At 38.6% G+C, this 26,536-nt stretch overlaps 4 protein-coding genes across 5 annotated transcripts; 2 read left to right on the forward strand and 2 right to left on the reverse strand.

Annotated features, from left to right (window-relative positions):
• Window positions 1-631: 631 nt before the first annotated feature.
• On the reverse strand, window positions 632-3,119 carry LOC147863303 (vacuolar protein sorting-associated protein 60.1-like). The gene is made up of 7 exons (XM_087321296.1): window positions 2,966-3,119; window positions 1,899-2,050; window positions 1,719-1,812; window positions 1,497-1,568; window positions 1,301-1,412; window positions 911-1,062; window positions 632-809 (listed from the first exon to the last, which is right to left on the reverse strand). The coding sequence occupies exons 1-7, from the start codon at window positions 3,053-3,055 to the stop codon at window positions 750-752; spliced, it is 732 nt and encodes a 243-aa protein (XP_087177422.1). The 5' UTR covers window positions 3,056-3,119; the 3' UTR covers window positions 632-749.
• Window positions 3,120-7,367: 4,248 nt separating this feature from the next.
• On the forward strand, window positions 7,368-14,332 carry LOC147863304 (cellulose synthase A catalytic subunit 1 [UDP-forming]-like). 2 transcript variants are annotated; one of them, XM_087321071.1, is made up of 14 exons: window positions 7,368-7,503; window positions 8,708-8,903; window positions 9,720-9,889; window positions 9,970-10,048; window positions 10,143-10,338; window positions 10,441-10,704; window positions 11,048-11,393; window positions 11,481-11,618; window positions 11,703-11,828; window positions 11,920-12,132; window positions 12,213-12,465; window positions 12,552-12,754; window positions 12,859-13,209; window positions 13,295-14,332. In XM_087321071.1, exons 1-14 carry the CDS (start codon window positions 7,426-7,428, stop codon window positions 13,868-13,870), a joined length of 3,189 nt encoding a protein of 1,062 aa, XP_087177197.1. In that variant the 5' UTR covers window positions 7,368-7,425; the 3' UTR covers window positions 13,871-14,332. The 2 variants fall into 2 exon arrangements, with proteins under 2 accessions (XP_087177197.1, XP_087177198.1); XM_087321072.1 differs by having other exon boundaries at window positions 12,555-12,754.
• A 2,468-nt stretch (window positions 14,333-16,800) lies between these two features.
• On the forward strand, window positions 16,801-19,445 carry LOC147863305 (pentatricopeptide repeat-containing protein At5g27110-like). The gene has a single exon (XM_087321739.1). The coding sequence runs from the start codon at window positions 16,921-16,923 to the stop codon at window positions 19,240-19,242; it is 2,322 nt and encodes a 773-aa protein (XP_087177865.1). The 5' UTR covers window positions 16,801-16,920; the 3' UTR covers window positions 19,243-19,445.
• An 879-nt stretch (window positions 19,446-20,324) lies between these two features.
• Window positions 20,325-22,953, reverse strand: LOC147863306 (Peroxisomal membrane 22 kDa (Mpv17/PMP22) family protein). The gene is made up of 5 exons (XM_087321924.1): window positions 22,592-22,953; window positions 21,756-21,911; window positions 21,023-21,155; window positions 20,791-20,830; window positions 20,325-20,705 (listed from the first exon to the last, which is right to left on the reverse strand). Exons 1-5 carry the CDS (start codon window positions 22,913-22,915, stop codon window positions 20,615-20,617), a joined length of 744 nt encoding a protein of 247 aa, XP_087178050.1. The 5' UTR covers window positions 22,916-22,953; the 3' UTR covers window positions 20,325-20,614.
• Window positions 22,954-26,536: the final 3,583 nt, after the last annotated feature.

Raw genomic sequence — 26,536 nt, forward strand, 5'->3', positions numbered from 1 at the left:
TGCTCGTAGATGATTAGCAAACTATGGAAAAAATTTGCAAGGGGAATGAATTCGTGGGTGCATGGAAATGAGACTCAAGTGAATATACGTGTCCACAATGGGCTGTGTTTGAGAGTTTTGTTCTTAATTGTGTGTTTTGAGACGCCTAAGAAATCTCAACAGTGTGCACATTCTTCGTACACTAAAAGCGTCTCACTCAATAATCTACTAATATGAGGATATAAGGGTGGTCAGGTCGATCATCTACGCATTTTACCCTCTTGCGTGATCCATCTACTACTATTGTGCGACAAGACATTTATAATTGCGCCACATCTCACAATCACAACACCAGACATTGACAATGAAACTAGCTTCAATCGGATTTGATCATGGGATGATATACGACAATTGCACCATATCTCACAATCACAACACCAAACATGTCCATGGACTATAGCTTAGATTGAGCTTGATCCTAGGAATGATGGATGGTTCTGCTCCAAAGTCTGCAAGGCATAAGGAATAAAGGAGAAGAGAAACATCTCATCCCTACCTCTCAACATAAGAATAAACAGGAGAACCAATCGGAAGAAACAGCCATGAACAAGAGGCTTCCTTGCAGTGCATGCATACACACAACGCCATCATCAAAATAAGAATAAATTCATGTTCATATATATATATATAACTACATATACTTCAGGCCATTATAAAGCCCGGCCAGATTTACAAATTATTCCAACACTTGTTTTCAAAAATTCAGCAAACTATGTTTGAATGGATGATCTAGGGATTAGTGGTGGGATTCCAGGTTCATCTGCAGGAACCTGTAACCAAAGAGAAATATATAACAAATCTTTACTCTCTTCTCGAATTGTGGGGGAAAAAATAAACCAAATAAGCGTATGCAATTGGGATTTTACGGAACCTGTGGGGTTTCTTCAGCTTCTGGCAATACCGCTCCGGCATCTTCCTGTTGGTGTGTGAAATGGTCGTCGGCTTCGGCATTCTCTTGTTGAAGAGAATCTCTCATTTCGGACTGCTTGGAGGTCTTACTGTCATGCTCAAGCTCATCTAACTCTGTAGACAGTTTAAAAATGAAAATACAACTCAAAACATGTAATTATGTGGACCGGCCACAGCTCTCAGTCATATATTCATTCATCTCTATAAAAATGAGCTGTATGAAAACGCAGAAAAGATTAATGAATGAGCTTTGCTCAATTTGCTTTAGGGAAATTTGGCTTTCAGTTGGGACATTTGCATGATCAGTTAACATGTTGAAACTTTGTGGAACTGGTTATTTATTTTATTTCACCTCCAAATAGATCATCCTCATCCAGTTGATCAGGAACACTTTGGCCTTGTAGCAAGGAATCCTGAACCTCATTACTTTCCTCCACGATGTCTGTTATCACATCTTGTAGTTTCTGCAGCAAGTATTCAGGTTAGACTCATTCATGAATTACATGTTTTGCATCAACATAAGCCCACAAAACAGAAGCAACACTCACATCAACGTCATCAATCTTCAGCGTTTTCATGGTTACTTTCAGGTCTTTGCTACCCGCCTTCATCGCAGCCAACTGCATGACCACTCCCATGGATTTATGCCCCAAGAAGAAAAGCATTAGTACAGAATGCATTATCAAAATCAAAAGGCTTCCTTTCCTGATCCAAATCCAACTTTGAGGTACAGTTAACATGAAATCATGGGAAAAAAAAGAGTCGCTTACCGTTTCACGAGCATCCTTGATGCCTTCCGTAGCAAATGAAACACGCTCAAGTTTAAAGCTTTGATTGTAAAGCATGTCCCTTTGAGCTTCATACCTGAGTAACAGGAAATATATATATATATATATATTCAGAGAACTGGAAGCACTCTATCACTGTTTTCCTTATACACAGACCCTTACATCTTTTTCTGCTTCAGAACCCTTAATGCTCGGGCTTTCAAAGCGTCTTGTGCAGGTCCTGGTCTTGTCTTGTTGATGTATTCTTTAAACAGCAGAAGTTCAGCATCCAGCTTCTTGATCTTTTCGTCGGTGACATCTCCTCGTTTGTTAATCTAAACAACAAGAGAAGAACACAAGCATAAGATCATCTCCTCGCCTGTTAACATCTGAACACGAAAAGCAGAAAAGAATATCCACGAAAATGAATCCAACCCCGCCAGACACAAGACAGAGACAATGAAGAAAGTATATCCTCACATTTTGATCTATCTACTGGAAATCATTTCGACTGAAATTCCTCTAAAATCGCAGAGCAAGTTAACATATTATGTAAATCTAAACACTCAGACCAAGCCAGAAAGCCAGTGACAATGAAGAAAGTATATACTCCCATTTTGATCCATCTACTAGAAAACATTTCGACAGAAGTTCCTCAAAAATCGCAGAGCAAGTTAAACATATTATGTTCATCTAAACACTCAGAGAAAGCCAGAAAGCCAGTGACAATGAAGACAGTATATCCTCCCATTTTGATCCATCTACTGGAAAGCATTTCGACGGAAGTTCCTCTAAAATCGCAGAGCAAGTTAAACATATTATGTTCATCTAAACATTCAGAGGAATCCAGAAAGTCAGTGACAATGAAGACAGTATATCCTCCCATTTTGATCCATCTACAGGAAAGCATTTCGACGGAAGTTCCTCTAAAATCGCAGAGCAAGTTAAACATATTATGTTCATCTAAACACTCAGACAAAGCCAGAAAGCCAGTGACAATGAAGAAAGTATATCCTCCCATTTTGATCCATCTATCAGAAAGCATCTCGACGGCTGTTCCTCAAAAACCGGAGAGCAAGTAAGATATCATGCTCATCTAAACACTCAGAATAAGCCAAAAAAGCCAGTGGCAATGTAAACATGATAGCCAGAGCGACTCCACAAGAAACACGAGGGCAAGCAAGCGTCTCCATCGCCCGTTAATCTATCTAAAGAAGAGACACAAAGCAAGGCAGGAACTCCAGGCTCACCTTTTCTGTGGCCTCCTCTAGGGTAACGGGGGGTGCCTTCTCCTTCTTCTTCTTCCTGAAGCCGAAGATTTTCTTCATGGTCGTGGCCATGGGAGGGGAGAGAATGAAGGAGCAGGAAGAAGGAAGACAGGAACAGCAGGATGGGAATGGAGGAGCAGAAGAAACGATCCGAAGCTTTCTGTGTTGGGATTCTCCTGTTCTGATCTCTGTGATCTCTGTGTCTCTGTGTCTCCAACGTTCACATTTTATTTGAAGCTTTTTTGGTGGTGTTTTCCAACAGAAAGAAGAAGAAGAAGAAGAAGAAAATGAGTTAAATATAAATTTTATATAAACAGCGAGGAATTAATTCATCAATAGTACGTAATATTCGTGTTCGTTAACCCAAACATTCGTTTTCCTACGTGCTCAAACGAATGCGCATGTTATTTAAAAACATTCTTGTTTTTTTTATACTTTTTACCTTAGCTTTTCTTACCCTAAAAAATTTTACCTTATAATAAATAATGAATGCAAAAGTATAGTATTTATCATACTTCGAGGGTGTTTTTCTTATGCGAATGCTGATGCACGAATGGTACGTATACTTCATACTATTAGACATGTCAAAAAGAGTTCACGTAAAAATAATAGAGGAAATCATAGACATGTAAATTCTAATGACTTTGGCTTGGTTTCACACACACACGCACACAATACATCATTTTTTCACTCTATTGGAGGTCCACTTTGCGTACACAGAAAGAAAGATATATTAACGTCCTCTAAGAACAAAATTGGCCCATGAGACAATTGAGCGAGAGAGATGGACGGTGCCCATATGGAGATGTATGTAGTAGTTCAATTGATCGTTGAGCACTGGTACCTAGAAAATGGGGGGGGGGGGGGGGGGTGACAAGAGGCGCGATAGTCGAGCCTTGAACTTGAGGCCTTAGAGAAAGGGCCAGGTACTAAGGGGATGATTGCCCATATGGATGTGGCACCCTAAACAATATCCAAATTTGTGCTCTAGACATTCCTCGTGTTAGTGTCATGGGTTGGTCTATGATGTAGACAATATCACTGAGAACTATTATGTAACTTTTATGTATTAATTCAACTCAAATGAATGGGTTTTGAATGATTTTAGACATCAACACGACAATGTCATATTTGACATTTCTTTCACTTCATCCGTGTAGAGGTTTGAGTGGCTATTAGGAACCAAACATCACCAAATATATCAAAACTCATACGCAAACAAGTGATGTATATATGATGTGTTGCTTGCCACCTATTTGTTGTGTATTCGTTTTATTAGTCATTTTATATTCGTTTTCATGGTCATGAGCTACGATCATTCAACTTATTTTATTTGTTCACTCAAATGTAACTTTTTCTATCAATATCGAAAGAAGTTGTTTTCATTCAGTGTGTTTTAATCGTCACATCGTATCATTGTTTTATTTATATGAAATGTTGTGGTCAATTATAATATTGTTTGGTAAGGTCCATATTGTTTATATAACAAACTTGTAAACATTTTTATGTTTCGCCATATGAGACTTGTTAAGAGACTCGTACAACTAGAGAGAGAGTTACGTGAAGATAATCAAGGCTCGTTCATAAGTCAAGTGTAATGGAGAGTGTCGGCAACAACGGAGAGAGTTTCACAATCTCTATTTATGGTTTAGTAGATGCTTGGTCTTGATAATGATTCGCTCCACATTTTTAGGTATCCCAGTTCAAATAATTGTAATGCATATCTTCCAATGCACCTCCAATTTATGTGTGTATTTAACATATAAAAGTAAATTCCAAACTTCTCAATGTTAACATGAAATGAAATGAAACTATGGCATTGCATTTTCTTGAACACAACATGCATAACCATATTTGAAGTGTGGCATTCTCAAAATGTTTCTGACTAGAATAGACACTCGTATCCCTTCGACTATGATAATTACTATTATGTACAATTTCCATGCGAATATATTGGCACACTTCCAAAATATATTGGCATAGCTCACGTTAGTGCATACAAGTGTTTTTTAGTTACGTTACAATTGACCATTCAAATATTAAGGTTGCTCATCACGTGACTAGATAAATGTTATTTTTACCACTTTTGGTAATGCTCTTAAAATGGCCACCCTATTTTTCATTCCTTGAATGGAAGATGAAATTTGCTACACGCACCAACCACCACTTTTTCTCGTGGATTCCTCAAAGCCATTTCGATGGAGTGGTGATTATTAGAGTTGGCTCCTTGGTGTAGAATGGTCCCTACCATGCTCGTGTCAAACTGTGGCATCTATGTCTCATCCGATGGTGGTCCCATCCTTACAATGTGGGTAGTATATTTGTATTTTTACCCTATATCGTTTCTTTTGTAGCAAAGAAAAATAAAATGTTTTTCAATCCAATAAAAAACAGAGAAAAAACATTAAAAACATGTCACCTTCTAAAGACTCATGACTTTGATATTACAAATTTTATACCACGTACATATTATGAGGACCACGCATGATGTTACTACAAAATTCAAATTAACCGAACTCAACATGAGAGAAGAGGTGTCCAAGTGAAGGAAGACGATATACACCTAGCACTTGTAAGTTGTGTTGTACCAAACCTCGCTATAGTCGTATTCAGACATTAGATGCTCATCCTCTATTTATAGCAAGGTCTAGCCTCTTAACTAGTTAATTGGGTGCTACAACTTTTTACCACGACTCACAACTTCTCATTGTTCTTGTATATATCCACTAGGTGTTGTACATTTTGAAAATGCACTATGCGTAAAATTCAATGGCTCAAAGTAAGTTATTACTTGTAGTTAAATTATAACCATATAAATGTTAATTTCAATAAGTTTAAATTAATTTAATGCTTGCCCAATTTTCACATAGAATATTTAAACAATGTTTGATAATTATCATCATTTGATATGTATCATCTATTGCTACCATAAAAAACTGCCTACATGGATATCTACCCATCCTCGCCGAACACAAAACAATGCTCGCTTCAAGCTAAAATATGGGGCCAAGTTGATCCCTATATCAAAGATAAAACAAGAGTATTTCGAAGGTCTCTTTATGAATTGGATGATAGGTGTGGGCAACTTCCCAAATCGAGTATTTAATTTTAATCGTATTTATGACAAGCTACACACCAATTTCCTAGGCTATGGGCCATTGTCATGTTATAAAACCAACATGGGATAAGCTAACTAGGACGCAACTCTTTTGAGGGAAGGCTCAATGGTTCAATGAATTCGAAAGACAAACTTCATCTAATGTAAAAGGTTTTTGGATGGACGGAAATACATTTCACACAGAGACCCACACCACAACACACACCGTTCAAATGTTTAGGCACATGAATCACTGTTCCCCTCCAACGCAACACAATACTTTTGATCCTTTTCAAGGAAAACAACATCACGTGGGATCCCACTTTGCACATTTTAGTTATGGCATCAAGGCATTTTCCACATAACCGGTTTACCGAGTCTCGGCGTTTGCATGTCGAGGGTGGCAACATATATCATTACAAAAAGGTGGAGCTAGTTGATCCGATCCAAGGGGGTGGTCGAAGGTTTTCTGGCCCCCCCCCCCCCCCCCCCCCCAATCCGTTATTTTCGCGAGGAGGAGAGAGCTCTTCGCACATGCACACGTGCTGCAAAAGAGAGAGAGAGAGAGTCTTGAAGTATCCGAAGTCCTCGACGAGAAACTCTCTGTCTCATTCTCTGTACTATATCTCTTTGTTCTATAGCTTTTCAAAGGCGAGAGAGAAAAACGATGGCACAGGAGCTAGTGGCGGAAGAAGGACCGAAGGTGGTGGTGGGGGGGGGCGGGTCACCGTCCGGGCTCATCTGGGACGGGCGGGGCCTCGTGTTTGTTTGTTTGTCTTTGGAAAAGCAAAAGAGCCAAGAGAGAGAGAGAGAGAGAGAGAGAGAGAGAGAGAGAGAGAGAGAGAGAGAGAGAGAGAGAGAGAGAGAGAGAGAGAGAGAGAGAGAGAGAGAGATGATGGGGGTGGTGGTGGTGTTGGTAGACGGTCGCCATCACATCTTATTATTTTTTTGGGTCCAACTGGGAGAGCTGCCACCGGCTTGTCCGGTCATCGTGCCGGTGGCCGGTCACCATCTTTTCCTTCCCAGCGAAAGCGACCGCGCACCTGCGCCTTTCTTTCTTTCTTTCTTTTTTTTACCTTCTTCTTCCGCCATCGCCTTTCCTTTCTCTGTGCTTTTTCTTCTGCCTAGATCTCACTCCTCTCTCCCTCCATCTCTGCAGAGCACCTGCCTGCAGGGAGGCAAGAGATCGGTAGCTATCTTCTTCCTTCCAAGGTATCTCCTTCAACACGCAGCCAGAGATCACTCAGAGATCGACAGGCCGAGCCTCTCTCGCCTCCTCTCCCATTTTTGTGTTGTCCCCCCCCCCTCTTGTCTGTATGACCTGATCCCCCTTCATCCGACCGCCATGGAAGCCAATGCTGGCCTTGTTGCTGGTTCTTATAAGCGAAACCAGCTCGTCGTCATCGGCTCCGAATCGAATGGGGTAAGTCGTCCCCAACTCAAATTAACCGACCGCATTCGTTAAATCTATTTCTATGTCGGCATTGCCTAGTGAAACCACCCAGTTATGCTCTAATGCTTCTGATCTGTTGATTTCTTCCTTCTGCTCAAGCCTCTTGTCCGTTTTATCGTGTGTGCTGCAAGAACAAATGCCGTTGATTTGTTTCTTTTGCCAGAAACCAACCGTTCTTATCTAGATTTTGCTTTTTTCCGCAAGAAAAGTGCTTCCGATCTGCTATTTTGCTGCCATGACTTAAAAATTCTTTCCAATTCATTACCGCGTGTAAAGAAAGTTCCGTCGGATCTGCTTTGTTGCTATCAATTGGTCTACTTCACATTGATGGCTGTCCTCAAGAAAAATGCATGAATTTGATTTAAGATGACCCAATTCCGTCTTGGGTTTTATGTCCTGTAACAAAAATGCTTCTGATCTATTCATTTCTTGCCATGACTTGGTCTCCTTTTCCATTCGTGTCCTGTACATATTACACATCGATCTGCTTCTTTGCCACGACTTTTGGCATTCTTTCTATTTGTTACATTGTACTGCAAGAAATTGCATTCTGATCTGCTTTTTGCCATGATGTTCCTCCCTCGATGTTTCCAGCCCTCTCTTTTGCTTCTTATCCTTAAACAAGTGCTTCCTAATCTTTTGTATTCCCATCCTTTCGGATATTTTTTGTTCACGAGAAAGATGCTTCTGATCTATTTCTTTAACATTATTCAACCTCCTTCCCATATCCGCTCTTTGCTCAAAGAATCTAAATGATGCTGGACAGCTTCATTTTCTTGTCTCGACATCCTTTTCTTTTTGTAAGCAATTTAAGAATGCTTTTATGTTTTTCTATGCCGTAAATTCACCGCTATTCAATTTCCTGTTGTATAGTGCAAGAAAAATCTATATTTTTTCAATTTCTGTGTACCGCAAGGAAAAATGTGTTACGATCTGTATCACTGTTTACCTTTTTATCCTGTTTTTACGTACTACAAGCAAATGCTTTCTGAATCTCTCTTGGCCATGTGTTAGCCCGATTTCCTTGTTTTTGGTTTGGGCAAGAAAAATGCGACCCTCATTAGTTTCATCACATCTTTCTCGTTTGTCATTGTGTAGTACAAGAAAAAATTGCTTTTGTGATCTATTGCTTTGCTGCGGCTCAGCCTCTTTTTCTGTTTGTTTCGTGTGGCAGCCGAGACCCTTGCAGCCATCAAGCAGTGAAACATGTCAGATCTGTGGGGACCATGTGGGGACAACAAAGAATGGTGAGCTCTTTGTTGCATGCAACGAGTGTGCATTTCCTGTTTGCAGGCCTTGTTATGAATATGAGCGCAAGGATGGCAATCAGGCCTGTCCTCAATGCAATACAAGATACAAACGCCACCGAGGTACTCAATTTCTAGTCTTCTTCATCTCTTGTTTGTTTTCAAGATATAGGATATCTTGTTTTTGGTATATACCTTGGTCACTTCCTGTAGTTATCATCTCTTGCATACTGGCATCTTCAACTTTGTATTCAATTGAAATTTACAGACTTGCTCATTTTTAGTCTCTCTAACTCAGACACCGACATCTTCAACTTTAATTCTGCAAGAATTTTTCAGACTTGCAAGTTGCTAGATTGTTTTAGCCTTTCCAGATCTCCACCTTTGCCTTTATGCATCTTCATTCTAGGTGTAATTCATTGCTTAGAGCTATGTATTCTTTGATTTGTGCCTTCTCCTTCCTGTGGGATTCTCCCATTTGAGTTCAACGACCATAGGAAGTCCCCGAGTTATTTTGCGGTGATGAAGAAGATAATGAAATAAGAGGATGTTGAATTTTGATCTCTTGTTTTACTTTCGATGTCTCAAACAGATGACTTCAACTTTCCCTCTGAAAGGAAGCCACTGCCTTGATATCTTGATTTAGTCTCTATCTCACAAAATAACATTTTGGTCCTCTCCTCGGAATGAAATCTACAGCTTTGCTATCTTGGTTTAGTCTCTATCTTGCACATTGACATATTTGACTTCACATTAGAAAAGAAATCTACGCTTTGGTCTCTTGCATTAATCTCTATCTTGCACACAGACATATACAACTTTGGTTTCAGGTGCATTTCCATTCTAGATTGTCTTTGTCACTTAGAGATTTCTATGCGTTGGTGTTGTTTTTTTTCCTCCTTCTGTACAGTTTTACTCATTTGAGCTCTATGACCTCAGGAAGTCCTCGAGTTGTTGGTGATGACGAAGAAGATGATGTTGATGATCTGGAGAATGAGTTTAACTACAAAAAAGGAGAGGGAAAAGCACGACAGCAGATGCAGTATATTGAAGGCAGTGATAGAAATCAGCAGCCCCCTCAAATTCCTCTCCTCACTAACACTAGACACGTAATAGTTTTGAGAACAATTACTAGAAAGTTTATTCAGCTGATTTCACACAATTCTTTAGTAAAATCAATGTTGTGCAGGTCTCGGGTGAGCTTGATGGTGTCTCACCTGAACACATTGCAACAAAACGAAGACCTTATGCAGATCCAAGTATACCTGGTCTGACATCTTAGTTTTGGCTTTATACTTTTGTAACTGCTTCGCTGGTTGCTAACCTTCTGTATCTTGAATGATATCTATGTGATGCCTGCAGGCTCTGCTGAATCAAGAAGCATGGACCTGAGCCGAGAATTTAGTCCTTATGAGTTTGGTGACATTGCGTGGAAAGAGAGGGTCGAAGGTTGGAAACTAAAGCAAGAAAAGAATCAGATGGCCATGACAGATGGTGGTCAGGCTGGAGGTGGTGGGACAGACATGGACGATAACAGGCAGAATGGAGATGCACTGATGTACATCCTTCTCGAACTCACTTCTGTTCAAGATTTCAATGTGTCATAATTAGTCCATGTTTATCTTGATCATATGCTCATTTTAGACCTTCAATTTGCCAGGAATACTGATGGGAGAGGGCCTCTGTCAAAGGTAGTACCGATACCATCTTCCAAAATTACTCCTTACAGGATTGTTATTATCATCCGGTTGATAATCCTCGCCTTCTTCTTGAGATTTCGAGTCCTCAATCCATCTGATGCTTATGGGCTTTGGCTTACATCTGTCATTTGCGAGATCTGGTTTGCAGTATCTTGGATTTTGGATCAGTTCCCAAAATGGTCTCCGATTAACAGAGAGACATTCCTTGACAGGCTTTCCCTAAGGTTGGTTGATGCTATATGATTATCATAACTACTGGAAGGTTTGTGTCTTTAATAGGTTATTTCTAAATGCATGTTTCTCTTCACTTTGGAGACGTCTCTAATCTGGATTAAGCTATGCTAGAGATAATTTGAAGAAAAAAAGTCCAATATACCTTGCTTGAGAATCTTACATGTATAGATGACAAGATTCTTTAGTTGTGTCTTAATTATATTTCCATTTACCTTTTTTGTTTAGTTAAGTTTATTTTGATTTGCTGTTCATCAAAGATGAGACACTCTTGTTTGGTCTTACAGGCCATTTTGGCCTCTTAAAAGAGATTAATATATCTTTCTTTCTTTCTAGGTACGAACCTGAAGGAAAACCTTCACAATTATCATCAGTGGATGTTTTTGTGAGCACAGTTGACCCATTGAAGGAACCCCCCCTGGTTACCGCTAATACTGTCCTTTCAATTCTTGCGGTGGATTATCCAGTGGAAAAGGTGTCATGTTATGTATCCGATGATGGTGCAGCTATGTTGACTTTTGAGACTCTCTCTGAGACCTCAGAGTTTGCTAGGAAATGGGTTCCTTTTTGCAAGAAGTTTAACATTGAACCAAGGGCACCAGAGATGTATTTCGCACAAAAAATTGATTATCTTAAGGACAAAGTTCAACCCTCTTTTGTGAAGGAGCGGAGGGCCATGAAGGTAAGCCTATCGCTAGTGTTATTTTGATCCAAGTTGAGTTCAAGGGTGGTGCTGCAAGTTAAACTATTCTTACCTTTATCCTATTAGAGAGAATATGAAGAATTCAAGGTTAGAATAAATGGCCTGGTTGCCAAGGCACAGAAAATTCCAGAAGAGGGATGGACTATGCAAGATGGGACTCCTTGGCCAGGAAATATCACCAGAGATCATCCTGGAATGATACAGGTTGATTCAACTATCTGTGTTTATTGAAATATTAATTCAAGGCAAAGGCAATTAAACCAGTTAATTATAAAATACTTCTTGCAGGTCTTTTTGGGTCATAGTGGAGGGACTGATACTGAGGGTAATGAGCTTCCACGCTTAGTGTATGTTTCTCGTGAAAAACGTCCAGGATTCAATCATCATAAAAAAGCTGGTGCAATGAATGCTCTGGTATGCATTTATCCACATTCTTCTTGAAAAGAAAACAGTGAAACTAATGCAAGTTTTCATCTTAATTTGATTGCCTGTTTTTCTTTTCTAGGTGAGGGTTTCTGCTGTTCTTACCAATGCACCATACTTTTTGAATTTGGATTGTGATCACTACATCAATAACAGTAAAGCTATTCGCGAGGCTATGTGTGTCATGATGGACCCAGATGTTGGCAAGGATGTTTGTTATGTGCAGTTCCCTCAGAGATTTGATGGTATTGATTTGCATGATCGATATGCTAATCACAATACTGTCTTCTTTGATGTAAGTGATTGGTGATATTGATCTCTTTAACACCGCACACAAGCAAACTCTTACTCCTCATGGTACTTGTGTTTCTTCAGATCAACTTGAAGGGTTTAGATGGTATACAAGGTCCTGTATATGTGGGTACTGGGTGTTGCTTCAAAAGGCAAGCTCTCTATGGACATGATGCTCCATTTGTTGATAGGTCTTCAAACGATGATTTCATCACTCAGTTCTGCTGTGGTCCAAGGAAGAAAAATCGTCCATCAAAGACTAAAAATGCTGCTAAGCGACCACCGACTAGAAATGACCCAATGTTTACCCTTGAGGATGTTGAGGAAGGAGTAGAAGGTGCTGTTACAATTCAGACTCATCAAATCAACCCCAGTTTGTTTTGTGGTTTAATCTGATTTGTGTGACTGCTTATTTTGGCTTAGTAGGATATGATGATGATAACAAATCCTTGCTGGTATCTCAAAAAAGCCATGAAAAGAAATTCGGACAATCACCTGTATTTGTGGCCTCAACATTTTATCCAGAGGGTGGCGTTCCACAATCTGCATCACCTTCGTCTCTGCTGAAGGAAGCTATTCATGTCATCAGTTGTGGTTATGAAGATAAATCTGAGTGGGGCAAAGAAGTGAGTGTAGTCTTCCTATACCCATAGCATGGCTCTGAAATGTTTTTGACATTACTTGATTAGATAGCCTGAAAAAAATGATCTCTCAATTTTGTACATTTCAGATTGGATGGATTTATGGATCTGTCACAGAAGATATTCTGACCGGATTCAAAATGCATTGCCGGGGATGGAGGTCTATCTATTGCATGCCCCTGAGGCCAGCCTTCAAAGGTTCTGCTCCAATCAATCTTTCCGATAGGTTGCATCAGGTGCTTCGGTGGGCTCTAGGTTCAGTGGAGATTTTGCTTAGCAAACATTGTCCCTTGTGGTATGGCTATGGTGGGAGACTGAAATGGTTGCAGAGATTGGCATATGTTAACACTATTATATATCCAATCACCTCTCTCCCATTGTTGGCCTATTGTACTCTTCCTGCAGTATGTTTGCTCACAGGAAAATTCATTATTCCCTCGGTAAGTGTTCCCGTATCAAATCAAGGATGTATGATATCAAGGTCATATTGTTTTTCACTGATACTATTTTCCATCAACTTCACAGATTAGCAACTTTGACAGTCTTTGGTTTATTACCCTCTTCTTGTCCATCTTTATTACTGGCATCTTGGAAATGAGATGGAGTGGTGTGGGCATTGATGACTGGTGGAGAAATGAGCAGTTTTGGGTGATTGGCGGGGTGTCAGCCCACTTATTTGCTATTTTCCAAGGTTTGCTGAAAGTTCTTGCAGGTATTGACACAAACTTCACTGTCACAGCTAAGGGAGGAGAGGATGAGGAATTTGCTGATCTCTATATCTTTAAATGGACAACCCTTCTCATACCCCCTACAACTTTGATAGTTATCAACATCGTGGGTATTGTTGCGGGTATTTCTGATGCATTGAATAGTGGTTATCAGTCATGGGGACCTCTCTTTGGAAGGCTTTTCTTTGCCTTCTGGGTGATTGTTCACCTTTATCCTTTCCTCAAAGGTCTAATGGGAAAGCAGAACCGGACACCCACCATTGTCATTGTATGGTCTATTCTCCTTGCTTCCATCTTCTCCCTTCTATGGGTGAGGATAGATCCATTTACTTCACAAACCCCAACTACATCAGAGTGTACAGACAACTGCTGACACTTAAAACCCACTGTATAAGAGAGATCATCCAATAAGCTGGATGGTTTGTGTATGGTGAGTTGTTCTATCAATCTGCACTTTGTTACCGGTGTGGCTGTGATATTTTTGTGATTGCACCTGTCGTCTGAACCTTGAGGAAGACCTGCTCAAGGAGACAGGGATGAACAAAAAGCAGATGGCTACTAAGATCGATTGGGATATGCACTATTCATATTTATTCTTTTATTTTGTATACCTGGCAAATAATCTGGTTGTCCTACCAACGTCGAAGCTATGTATGTGTTTTTGGTGACTACTGGAACAGGACTGGAAATTTAAAGGCTATTAACGGGTTGGACTATGTAGGATGCGAAGCTTGTAATTTTAGATGAATTCTCCGACTTTTGAAAGGGATACTAAACTATATTTAATATTGCAATGTTAATCATGATTTAAAAATGGTTTTCGGTGATATAAGAATGCTTCCTTAAATGAACAAACCATTACTGTAAGATTCCTTTACATGTATGCAGCAAGTTCTGTTTCTTCTAGCCAAAATTTCTTGGTAAATGCTTTACTGGTATTTGTCTTCTTCTTGATGAGATTGATTGTGAATCATATGTTTTTATACTGCCGCTTTGAGCTAATACACAAGTTACCCATATGAATTAATACCATGTGCAACAAATATTCACAAATGCAATGCCATTCTAAAGAAGGTTAATAATTATTGTCTAAATGTAAGACCTTTGAATATGTGCAGTTACTTTTCTATATTGATTTGCTTTCTCTAAACAGAAGTTGTGAACATTATTACTGGCATTTTGACAATGGTCAAGGTAAATTCCTGAAGTGTATTTTCCATAGAAATGATGAGTGTAATAATTATGAGAGGAAACAAATAATATCACACTAAATTGAAGTCCAAAAATAGACTTTATAGCTAGCAAAAGGGTAAACGTGAACATTGCATTCCTAATGTTGTAATGAGCTTTGAAACAATCAATAAAAACCACCATATAAACCCAATGAACTTGCAACAAAATTCCTTATCAAGGTGATATGATCCCTTCTAGAGATGCAACTTGCAAACCTTACATGTGCCCTTCTTTCCAAACATGCATACAATGTATCTCTTAAAAGGAATGAAGTTGTTCCTCGTCTTCCCAATATGATTAAATGATAGCTTTACAAATGCCGTGACATGCCAGAAGCCTCATTTAGAAAAGAGAGTCCACTGGAAATTAAATTTAATGAAGAGGTCGGGAGCTCAAACACCCAACATTGTCATTTGTCTCAACATAAGTCAAGCCTCCCATGATAAGAAGATACTCATCATAATATTAGGAAACGCTACGGAAAACTTATCTCATGATCAATTATGGTTATGTACGTAAGCAAATGATGCCCAAATTTGTGACGTAACCAATTCTCTCTCTCTCTCTCTCTCTCTCTCTCTTGGTGAAAACACACAATTATATTAATAAATATGTGTGAAAAACATTACTTACAATGGGTGTCACAATGGAGTACAGCCACCCGCTAACTACATGGGTAGTGGAACATGTTGAATTGCTAATAGGCAAGACGAACACTCCAGTTGGGAAATAATTTCCACTTGCTCCAATAAAGAAAATTGCCACATTAGTACTCCCTTAAACTTTCGTATATATGCTTTCACTCCATGCCTAACATCAAATAAAAAAGCATTGTGCATATCCCAATTATGATACAATCTCCAATACCTCAGAAATAGGAAAACGATCTCCATCTTTGATTTTGGGTCAACCTGTGTAAACACCCACTGTCTAGGCATCCAATAACATTGTGATAAAACTTGTCAAATTTGAGAAATGTAACCCCAAATCTGACAAGCAATCAAGCATTTTATAAAACGATGAGTACTATCTTCTATTTGAACAATGCAAAAGAAGCAATTGTCCGTTGTTTGTCCACGACACTTTAGAGCTAGAGCTAATCCCAAAGGCAATCTCCCAATCAAAACTCTCCAAATGAAGACCTTTGCTACAAGTGGCAATTTAGAATGCTAACTATGTTTTAAGATCTGCCACCATCCATGATCGGATTTGTGCATATCAACACAATTTGATGACACGATTGTGTTCAACCATTGTTTAATCCAATTTATGTATGGGAGTTTCTCTATAAAAAATAATATAACCACACAATCATAGAATAAATCAGAAGATTACGACACTGCCTTAGCATCAACTTGCACATCATTGCACATCCTCATCGATGCATTCTTTTGCTACATTTTCATTTTCATCCACAATATTAGACAACCAGGTATTGGCAATCCCCCATAAATTATCCAAATTATGATGATCCTTCTCAACCTCATCTATATCTATTGCCTCGACATATGTCAATTTCTTCTTATTAATTTCCTCAATACCCTTAAGTATCTTAGAGCTTCCAAATTCTTCCCTTTCACGATTACATTCTACCATCACATTACTCTTTATTGGATCAATTGATCCCATATCGATGCCCCCCACAATTTGTGAGGAATTCATGTTTATATCCTCTATTCTTGATGCGATTTCGATCCAGGATAAGAATGATTTTTTATGAACAACAGAGAAAAAACCAGAACTCACCCGATGGAAGAAATCGAAGACAATAGGAGGCCCGCAATACGTGTTGAGTATGTGTATGCCGCCAACACACGATTCTTAATTTCTATCGCTGCTTGTAGTACAGACCACCAAATTAAACATGTTATATCTCGTTTAGAAGCTCCGGTAGAGGCCTTCGATACTTGTCTTTGTGCCAAATTCCGTTGCTGATAGGGAGCCCAGAAACAAAAACAAATTCTCTTCTTCTTCTTCCCTCCCCCCCCCCCCCTCTCTCTCTCTCTATATATATATATATGTTGTATACATGTATATCCAAATAAGAACAAACTCAAAAGAGATTTGAGTATACTCCATTTATGAATAAGAAGAAAAGAAGTTATTGTTGGGGGAAAGCTCTGCTGCTGATGGGCTTCACCGATCTACATCCTTCTTTCTCCTCCACCCAGCCCTCGTGCAATAGAGAAAATGTGCTGTTTGGAAGATGGGTTTCTTCCTTGTATGGAAAATTTGGTCTCCCTTCTATCCAAATGCAGAAAAAAGCAAGATATGCCTTTTTTCCACCGAATTCATTCCCGCATTTGTATCTATGGATTGGAAACAAATGCATTTTCTGGAGATTACCTTGTTCCAATGCTTGTAGAATGTGGAAATGTGTCAAAAGCTCAGCAAATGTTCTATAAATTGTTGTCTCCAAATGAGGCTTGTTGGATTTCTCTGATGGAAGGATATGCTCGGCATGGACAAATTCAACATTCAGTCAACCTTTTTAACCGGATTGAAGTGTACGCAAGTAGTGCTACATTTCACGCTGCACTGAAAGCTTTTTCTAGGCTTAACTTTGCAAGGGGAGGTCAAGAGATTCACATTCACATCACAAATAAGGCACTTGAAAACGACCTACATATTGGTAGTAGTCTTGTGGACATGTATGTGAAATGTGGCTGCTTCACAGAAGCGGAGAATGTATTAAAAATGCTCCCAGTCCGAAATGTGGTTTCATGGACTGCACTCATGGTTGGATATGCTGAATATGGGTATGTGAAAGAGGTGTTAAATTGCATGGAAAAAATGAGGTTAGATAGTGTTTCACCAAATGCTTTCACTTTTGTTTGTATCTTGAAAGTTTGTTGTAACCAAAGGAATTTCATGGATAAGGCTAGATCAGTCCATAGTGACATTGTTCGGCATGGATTTGAAACAAACCCTTTTATTGGGAGTGCCCTGGTGGGGACATATGCTAGATGTGCCTTGATTTTGGAGGGCTTGTTTGTGTTTGATGAGCTACTAGTTCGAGACTTAGTCTCGTGGAATTCATTGCTTTTGTTATATGCCGAACATGGGCTTTCTGATAGCATGATTCTTTGCTTAGGCCAAATGCAAGAGGAAGGCATTTCCCCAGATGGGTCCACATATGTCTATGGTTTAAAATGTTGTGGCAATGTAGGAGCAATAATAAAGGGCCGAATCCTTCATTTTGCGGTTGTACAAGGCGGATTGGAGATTGATCCTTTTATCAATAGTACCTTAGTGGATATGTATGTGAGGTGTGGATGTCTTGTAGAGTCATGGAATCTAGTTGATGACTTGTCAATGCATTCTTGTACAGCTTTGATAGGAGGATATGTTGACCAAGGATACCCTGAGGAAGCGTTGGAATTCTATGAGAAAATGCAACAAAGGGGAATGGTTATGGATTCAGTGACTTATGCTTGTAGCCTCCGAGCTTGTACCAGCATAAAAGCTCTAGGAATTGGACAAAAAATACATGCTCAGGTTTTGAAAAGTGGTCTCGAAAGAGAATCATGTGTTGGCAATGTGTTAGTTGACATGTATGCAAAATTTGGATTAATCCATGAAGCACAGGATGTCTTTGACAATCTATTGATGCGAAATGAAGCCTCATGGTCTTCTCTTATTACCGGCTATGCCAATCAAAACCTTGATGAGAGAGTTCTAGCTTGCTTGGAAAAGATGAAATCCGATGACATAGTTTGGGATGCAGTCATAGCAGTGTGCTGCTTGAGAGCCTGTGCAAATATTGGAGTCATTGATAAAGGCTTCCAAATACATGCTGACATGGCTCAAGATGGGTTAGACAATGATATTTTGGTTGGCAATACATTAGTTGATATGTATGCGAAGTGTGGATTAATTTCTGAAGCAAGAGTGGTATTCGATGAGCTATCCATCCGAAATGTTGTTTCGTGGACTGCAATTATAGCAGGTTATGCTTGCCAAGGAAAAAGTGAACTTGTTTTCCATATGTTTGAGAAAATGCAAGAGGAGAACGTGGAGCCCGATGGCATAGCTCTGCTCATAGTCCTCACTGTGTGCAGATATGGAGGCCATGTGGACAAGGGCAGAAAATACTTTGAAGCATTGAGCAACAAAAGCAGCTCACTTCTCACAATTGACCATTATAATTGCATGCTTGATCTTACGAGTTCTACTGGAAGGTTTTCAGAAGCCTTTGAAATCTTGGATAAAATGCCTTTCCAACCAAATATGGTTACCTGGAATCTTATGCTAAGTGCATGTAGGAAGTGGGGTAACATATTGCTTGCCAGGAATATCTTTGAATGTGCACTAAGGTCAGATGTATTACATGATGCAACGTTTCTTTTAATGTCCAATATATTTGCAGATGCACAAATGGTGGAGGATGTTAAGAGGACGGAGCTGCTAAGGAGGAATGCCACTTGTTTAGAGCAAAAGGATTTTGTAAATCTATTCTTTACAAGGGATTATAAACATATTCAAGTGAGAGATTTTTACCCTAAGGTTTAAATAGCCTATCACTACAAGTGCAGGGACATGAAGATAATATCTTGGAAGGTCAAAGGGATCAGATTAAGTTTCTGAATGCTTTCAATATGATGGTAGGCTTTCACTTTACACAAAGCGTGGCCAACAAAATATAAATATAAAATGATGAAGTGCATAATTATTGTCATTTTGGAAAAGATCAGTGTAAGGCCAGCTTTTAACGATCTATGAAAATTTTTGCAATGCCTTTTTCCATCCATGCTCATACATGTGTCTTCTTATCCCTTCTTTCTCGTGAATGACATGCAACGGGAGAGCCACACTTGAATGAAGATTAATTTGTGTGTTCAAGAGAAAACATGTTTTCATGCTCATCACATTTGGCATATTGTAATCAACTACCCCACAAAATTAGTCCCATCAATGTTCGAAGGAAAGCAGGGTGTACACGAGAGAAAATCTTAGTTATACTGACAGCCTCAATTCAATGATAAACAGTGAATGATAAGCTCATTTGCAAATGAAAGAATTTCAGCCAAATCTAGTGAATATTTAGCTCGTTTGTGAATGGTCAAATTTTATTAGAAATACAAAAGCAGCATCAGATAAATGGTATGTTGGTTGTATCTATGCAAACAACACCATTTGACATTTAGAGTCGGGCACAAATTTGGACATTCATGTAGAGAGCTGCTTGCAGGAACAACCAATTAACACAAAAATACAAGGGATTGACTTTCTTTGGTTACAACAGTTGACAGCTAACAGATCACAAAAATCAATCTGAATATGCAAGCACATGGTTTCACTGTCATAATAACTTCAAGAGTTCGACAATCATGAGGCAATATTGAATAGAAGATCTTCCACAAAGTTTCCAAGAAACGAACTTCTTACTTTAATATGTACAGGATGTGCACATCATTGCCAATAAGGTCCCAATATTTTTTGTACCATAAATAAAGTTGCAACTCAGCAAGTATAACCTCTGGACAACATTCACTCTATTACACATTCAATTTATGGGTTGCCATATTAAAAACAATAATTCCTGAATTCAAGCACTTGCTAGGAATTATAAAACACAATGGACACAATGGACATCAAGCACTTGATCACTTCATATTAAATAAAAACAAAAAGGTTTTCCATTTTAATAATTGAAGGCTTGTGATGCGCAGTTTTTTGTGTCAAAATAACCAGCATTTGTATCACACATTCGAGGCAAGGTAAACTGAATTCACCATTTACAAATCAATCAATTATTCAGAGAAATGCTGAATTCGATCTGATTTGATTGAAATCAGATAATCAGCATGCCACATTTGTGGCAATATTACACAAGGCTCAAGGAGCAGCTCTTTGTGTTTCCAGTCGAATAGCAGTATTGGACTCAGGATTTGCCCATAGTAGTTGAAAGATAGAAATTCCAAAATATCGCACATGATGACATGAAACCAACCCTCGCCTGCAAGGGAACAACGCTGTACCAACACCATGCACACTGGATGTCAAACTTCTATTTCTAATTTCATTCCATTCCAAGCATGAAAAAACCAGTTCACATACCCAAAATTAAGAACAGAAGCAGGAATCCAAAATTTCCAACCTGCATATTGTCATATTTTTCTTTCAGAAAATTGATACGAAATATCTACCTGTCGAATAGAAAATGTCTCAACCTTCTTTTTGAGACACTATAAAATAAGTTTTGCTTTCACCTTTGCTAAATGTCATACATGACCCATTTCAAGAATAATAATTCTGAAAATATCATTTACATATTTTGGAATATACATACCGTTTATCAACGTTGAAACTGCGTGATCAGAATACATTGCTGGAAGTTTATCCAATTTTCCTTGCCATAAACTGTTCCATGCGAAGACAACTGCAATAACATATGGACCTAGGACCAGTTGGTTGAGAGCCACCTGGTCAGAAAAAATAAACAGATCACTGGTTTAACTATGATAGATCAGAGCATATACGTTCTTTCTATTAGCCTCCGGATGCATCCAAATATGTTACTCTTCAAAACTTAATGAAGATTCATAATTCACAATGAGAAGAATTGAAACAAGATGTCAGTGGTCACAAATCCTGTTACATCTCCTCGACATGAATAACCGCATGAAAATGGCATATGCTTCTCATTCTATTACAGCAAATAGACAATTTGCGGTACCTTGGATCATACATACCGTCAACAGATGTCTCCATAAAACAACAGTTGGTACCATATAGAATGGATGCCAATCGTAAGAATAGCACATATGGAAGCTAAAGAGATGAACAAAATAGCTTCAAAGGACTGAATGCCCCTAATAAGTTTCACAAGCTATTGTGTTGTCTTGCTGATGTCACCCTGTATATACCTCTCCTCTTAAAAACAAAGAAGATAGAAGGATTTTTTTATGGATGCCTATTCAAGCTAGAAACAATTTTAGAAAAATCACAGAATCAAGGAGAGATTGATCTAAATGAAGAGATACATTCAATGAAAACTCACACAAAGAGGAAAATAAACATACCTTTACTGATAGGTTTGTGAGTGTTTTCTCTTTTAACGTCTTATCGAGAAATATGTACCAAATATGAGAAGAAGGACCATAAAGGAAGAAGCCATATGTAGACATGCGCAGTGCCCTAAGCCAATCATAGTTGTCAATGATGTCTTTTGCGATAACCTACAACATCAAATGTGGAAGACAAATCAATGTGTGTCACATTACACTGTTATGCAGGAATATACATGCATATATTCACGTCCAACAGAGGCTACACAAGATAGGAAACCTCAATGAGAGGAAAAATTTCAAAGAAATGATTACCATCTTACTCAATATATCTGTCTTGGGACTGGAAACACTCAAGGATGAGAGCACATACATATCCATCAGATAACTTAAAACAAAGCAAACATGTAAAGATTGCTCAAGTGGAAACACGAATGTCTCACTGTATCCATCTTACGACAAGAAACAATTACAGAAGAGTACATATATAAGGCCCTCCTCAATAATATGTCAAACGTTGCAACCACATTACAGTATATGTCTAAACATTCAAAGACTATGGCATACATCAATGTATGTAAATTCTGTAAACACATGTACATATGAGAATACATACATACATATATATATATATATATATATATATATATATGTATGTATACAGACGCACATCAAAGTATGTATTTACATTTTGTAAACACATATACATGCATGCATAGATATATACAAGAACTACCCAATATCATGTGAAACAAGCATATAAAGCTGCTTCAAGCAAAAACATGAGAGTTCGATAAACATATGTATCTGGTGGAGGCATGAACAACAAATATGGAGTGCATAAAGAAAACCTTAATACTCCGGTCGCCGGATGATTGCTCGGATTGAGATGGGCATCGTGTGCGGGAGCGGGAGCGGAGCTGTGCGATGGTATCCCCGAGCAATGCGAGGACTCCGGCGGTGCACGCGGCCTTCAAGGGGAAACGTAGCTCAGCTCTTTTGGCTCCTCCACCTCCACCTCCACCTCTTCCCACCTCCTCTCCTCCTCCTCCTCCTCCTCCTTCTCCAGATGAGCTGTTGCTGTTATGAGGCGATGTGGGTGTTGAAGGTACAGGGAAGCCTGGTGGGCGCCAGGGTATGCTTCCACTGAACGAGCTCCGGAAGCCTCCATCCATGGATCACAGGGGAGAGTGACAAAAAATTGTTCGTAGCTAATGAGAGAGAGAGAAAGAAAGAAAGAAAGATATATTAACGTCTTTTAAGAGGCCAAAATGGCCTATAAGACCGAATAAGAGATTACATCTTAAATGTTTTCTTGTCTTTGAGAGAATAAGAGAGAAAGAGAGAATATATATGTATTGAGTAATAGAGAGGTGAGAAAGTTGGGTCTTGAACCCAAGACCTGAGATATGTAGTTGAAACTTGAATTAAACAAATGAATAAAGTGCCCACATTAGCATATCACCAAATTGAAGAGCATTATGAGAAGAAATTCTGGCATGCTCTACTCACCTTCATCCTAAAATAAACTTTGTGCATAAGTTCCACACATGTGGGGAAAAAATGAACTTGTTTTCCGCATGTTTCAAGATGATGCAAGAGGAGAATGTGGAGCCCCCCGCCCATGGTGTAGCTCTCTCACACTCTCTCTCTCTATGCTCCTAGTCCTTTTACTGTGTGCAGATATGGAGGCCCGCGTGGACAAGAGAAGTGAATGCTTTGAAGCAAATAAGTTTTCCATGCAATTGAATCTAGAGTTAAAGACTTTCTTTTCGATTGCAATATTGGCGTCGTAAGCATGTGAGTAGCATTGTTGGTAGATAATCATTATGCAATCTGTACTCAAGTGGTCGCCAATGAACTAAATCTCAAACTTTGTTGTAAGGAGAGAACTTAAGTGTTCAACCATAATTGATTTTTGAGCATTCAAATGATTGAATGTCGGTCGCAACATGCCTCCTTCAAGTTGGAATTCTTGTTTTCCCATGGTATGTGCCAACTTTCTATACAAAACAACATATTATCTCCCCCCAAGGTTGAGAGTTCCTACACACATATTCTAAGAGGTTGAGTCTTTGAAAAATCATATGATCTTCCAAATTTAGTAGGGCTACTCCCTCTAAGCACATACTTTAAGTTAATTAGGAAACGTATAAGTTTGAGATTTCCATAAACCAATTTATCCAACAATGTAGTATCAGAATTTTGTAGCCCTTGAACACTCAATATGTGAACAAATGGTTCATTGTTTTGAAAAAAATGCCTCTCTAAACTCCTTTCAAGACATTCAACAACCAACAAGGTGACAATTCGCAATATTGGGGTTGGGCAAAGTATTGATGAGTTCATTGAAGCTTTAGCAAGGAGGTCGATCTACTCGATTCATGGTCTCTACTCAAGGAGAAATATTCAATTCCAACATGACATGGATACCGTAATTATAACCACAATGTAGATTCCAACTGATTTGGTAAGAATGTGCACCTTACTACACACAATTTACTATTTCATGTGAAGTGGCCAAGTGATAACACACTTAATAGTTTATCTCCCATTGTAAAATTGCAATATTCAATACATACCCTCATTTCTTTCAGAATTAATCCCCACGTACTCATCATAAGATCAGGGAAAACTACAGAAAACGTACTCATGATTAGTTGTGGTTATGCCCACAAAATGAACAAATGAATAAGGTATTCAAGGATCGCATTCTGGATATCACCATGCATTTGTTGGATGATATTCCCATAAAAGGATTCTTGGACAAACAAAAAGATAAAACCTTAGGGGAGGATTGGTGTTAATGATTTGAGGTCAATCACATTACTGATTATAACAAGGTGTTATAAAAACTAACGTGTGTGCATTCATCATTCTCCATTGAAAATTTGGCATCTAGGAAATCAAATCTTTTGGTAGTAGGGTATCTTTTTGGGTTGTATGACCATAAAACCTCACCCCCAAAAGCAAATGCCCTACATGAATCAAAGAAAAGTGTAGGTTGCAAACAAAAGGGGGTTCATGGGAGTGTCCCCATTTATGGAATTTGGATTCGACATTAATACACCCATGTTATCGATCCCTTATTGGCAAAAACATATTGAAACAATGCGAAGATTAAAAGGATTAGTACTTGAGAAAACATGCCTACTAGTTAAGAGAGCTAGCTATGGGACATCATATTGGTGTTCAAGATGGACTAACAACATTTAATACACAAAAAGTTCATCATTGAGACAACTTACTCCAATACTTGTGACATCACCCTATGCTTAGGTGGACAACTTATATAAAGTTATAAAATCTTGAAATTGATGTTTGCAGATTTTTATTGTAAATCCATTAAGAAGTACTAGAAGATGGTGTTGACTCTTAGCAATGGGCCCGGTTTTGGCTCAAACCGAACCGAACCGAAAAACCGTGGCTTAACGGTTTATAGGTTCAAAGATAAATAAACGGTTTGGTTTGGTTTCAAATACTAATCGGTTTCGGTTCGGTTTTGAATTGACCGGTTTATCGGTTTTTGTTTATGTGGTTCGGTTTAAAGGTTAAAAAATACTCATAAATATTCTCTATAAGCTCTAACTTTCAACTTTTAATTTTAAACTCTTATTTTAACTTATTAAATTTTATATGTATTATATGTAGAGTCTCCTTTTCATTTATGATGATAAGTTGTGATAAGTATGATGATTAAATTTATGATAAGTATAATGATCAAATTTATGATTAGTATGATGACCAAATTTATGATAAGTATGATGACAAATTTTATGATAAGTATGATGACAAATTTTATGATAAGTATGATGAATAAATTTATGATGAGTATGATGAATAAATTTATGATGAGTATGATGAATAAATTTATGATGATTTTCTCACACAAATTTATAATAAGTATGATGATTAATATCAATAAAAAATGGTTTGGTTTGGTTTTAAATTTTTCGTAAACGGTTTGGTTTCTCCTATTCTTTAAACAGTTTGGTTTAACGGTTTGGTTTAAATGGCTTCATAAATTTTAAAACAGTTTGGTTCGGTTTTTATTATTAATAAATGGTCTGGTTTGGTTTCAAGGCCAAGAAACCGAACCGAACCGAAACCGAAACCGGGCCCATTGCTATTGCCTCTTACACAACTTACGCAAAAGAACCAACAATTTGCATCAACTCCAAGGGCAGCTAAGGCATTTGAAAACTTAAAGCATTGTCGTGGAATACGTAGGACCAAAAGGGGACCTCAACGATTGAAGATGAGTTTTCCCTCAATAAGGCACTTGCAATGGCATCTCCTAAAACTTTTGTGCGTTGCTTACCCTTTCATGGAATGGGCCTTTAAGTTTTGTTAATTCTCTTCGTGGAATGGGTACTTTGTGGATTCAGGGAACCTTTGTGGATTTGGGGTACCTTCATGGATTGCCTTCATGGAATGCCCCTTCATGGATTTGACGTGCCTTTGTGGATTTCCTTCATAGAAATGGCCATTCGCAGATTAGGGCATTTGCATGGATTCGGGGAGCCTTTGTGAAATGCCCCTTCATGGATTGAAGGGGAGCTAGTGGATTGTAAGTCACCCGTGGATTGAAGGTATTTTCGTGGGTTGAAGGGGCGCACGTGGATTGACGGACCGCTCGTGCTTTGATTGGGCATTCATACATAGATTAGTGTTAGAGTATAACTAATTAATTAAGCAAAACATAAGGAATTATAGGCCAAAGAAAGGAAAGAAGGGTGCTAAACCACCTGACTACCCTGTAGCAATGAAGTTAGATGGACTCAAACCTCCTTGAT

The sequence above is a fragment of the Azolla caroliniana genome, unplaced genomic scaffold (assembly GCF_043228905.1).
Source record: "Azolla caroliniana isolate FFs.n. ecotype wild unplaced genomic scaffold, voAzoCaro1.0.p SCAF_6, whole genome shotgun sequence".
In the NCBI taxonomy this organism is placed as follows: Eukaryota; Viridiplantae; Streptophyta; class Polypodiopsida; order Salviniales; family Salviniaceae; genus Azolla; species Azolla caroliniana.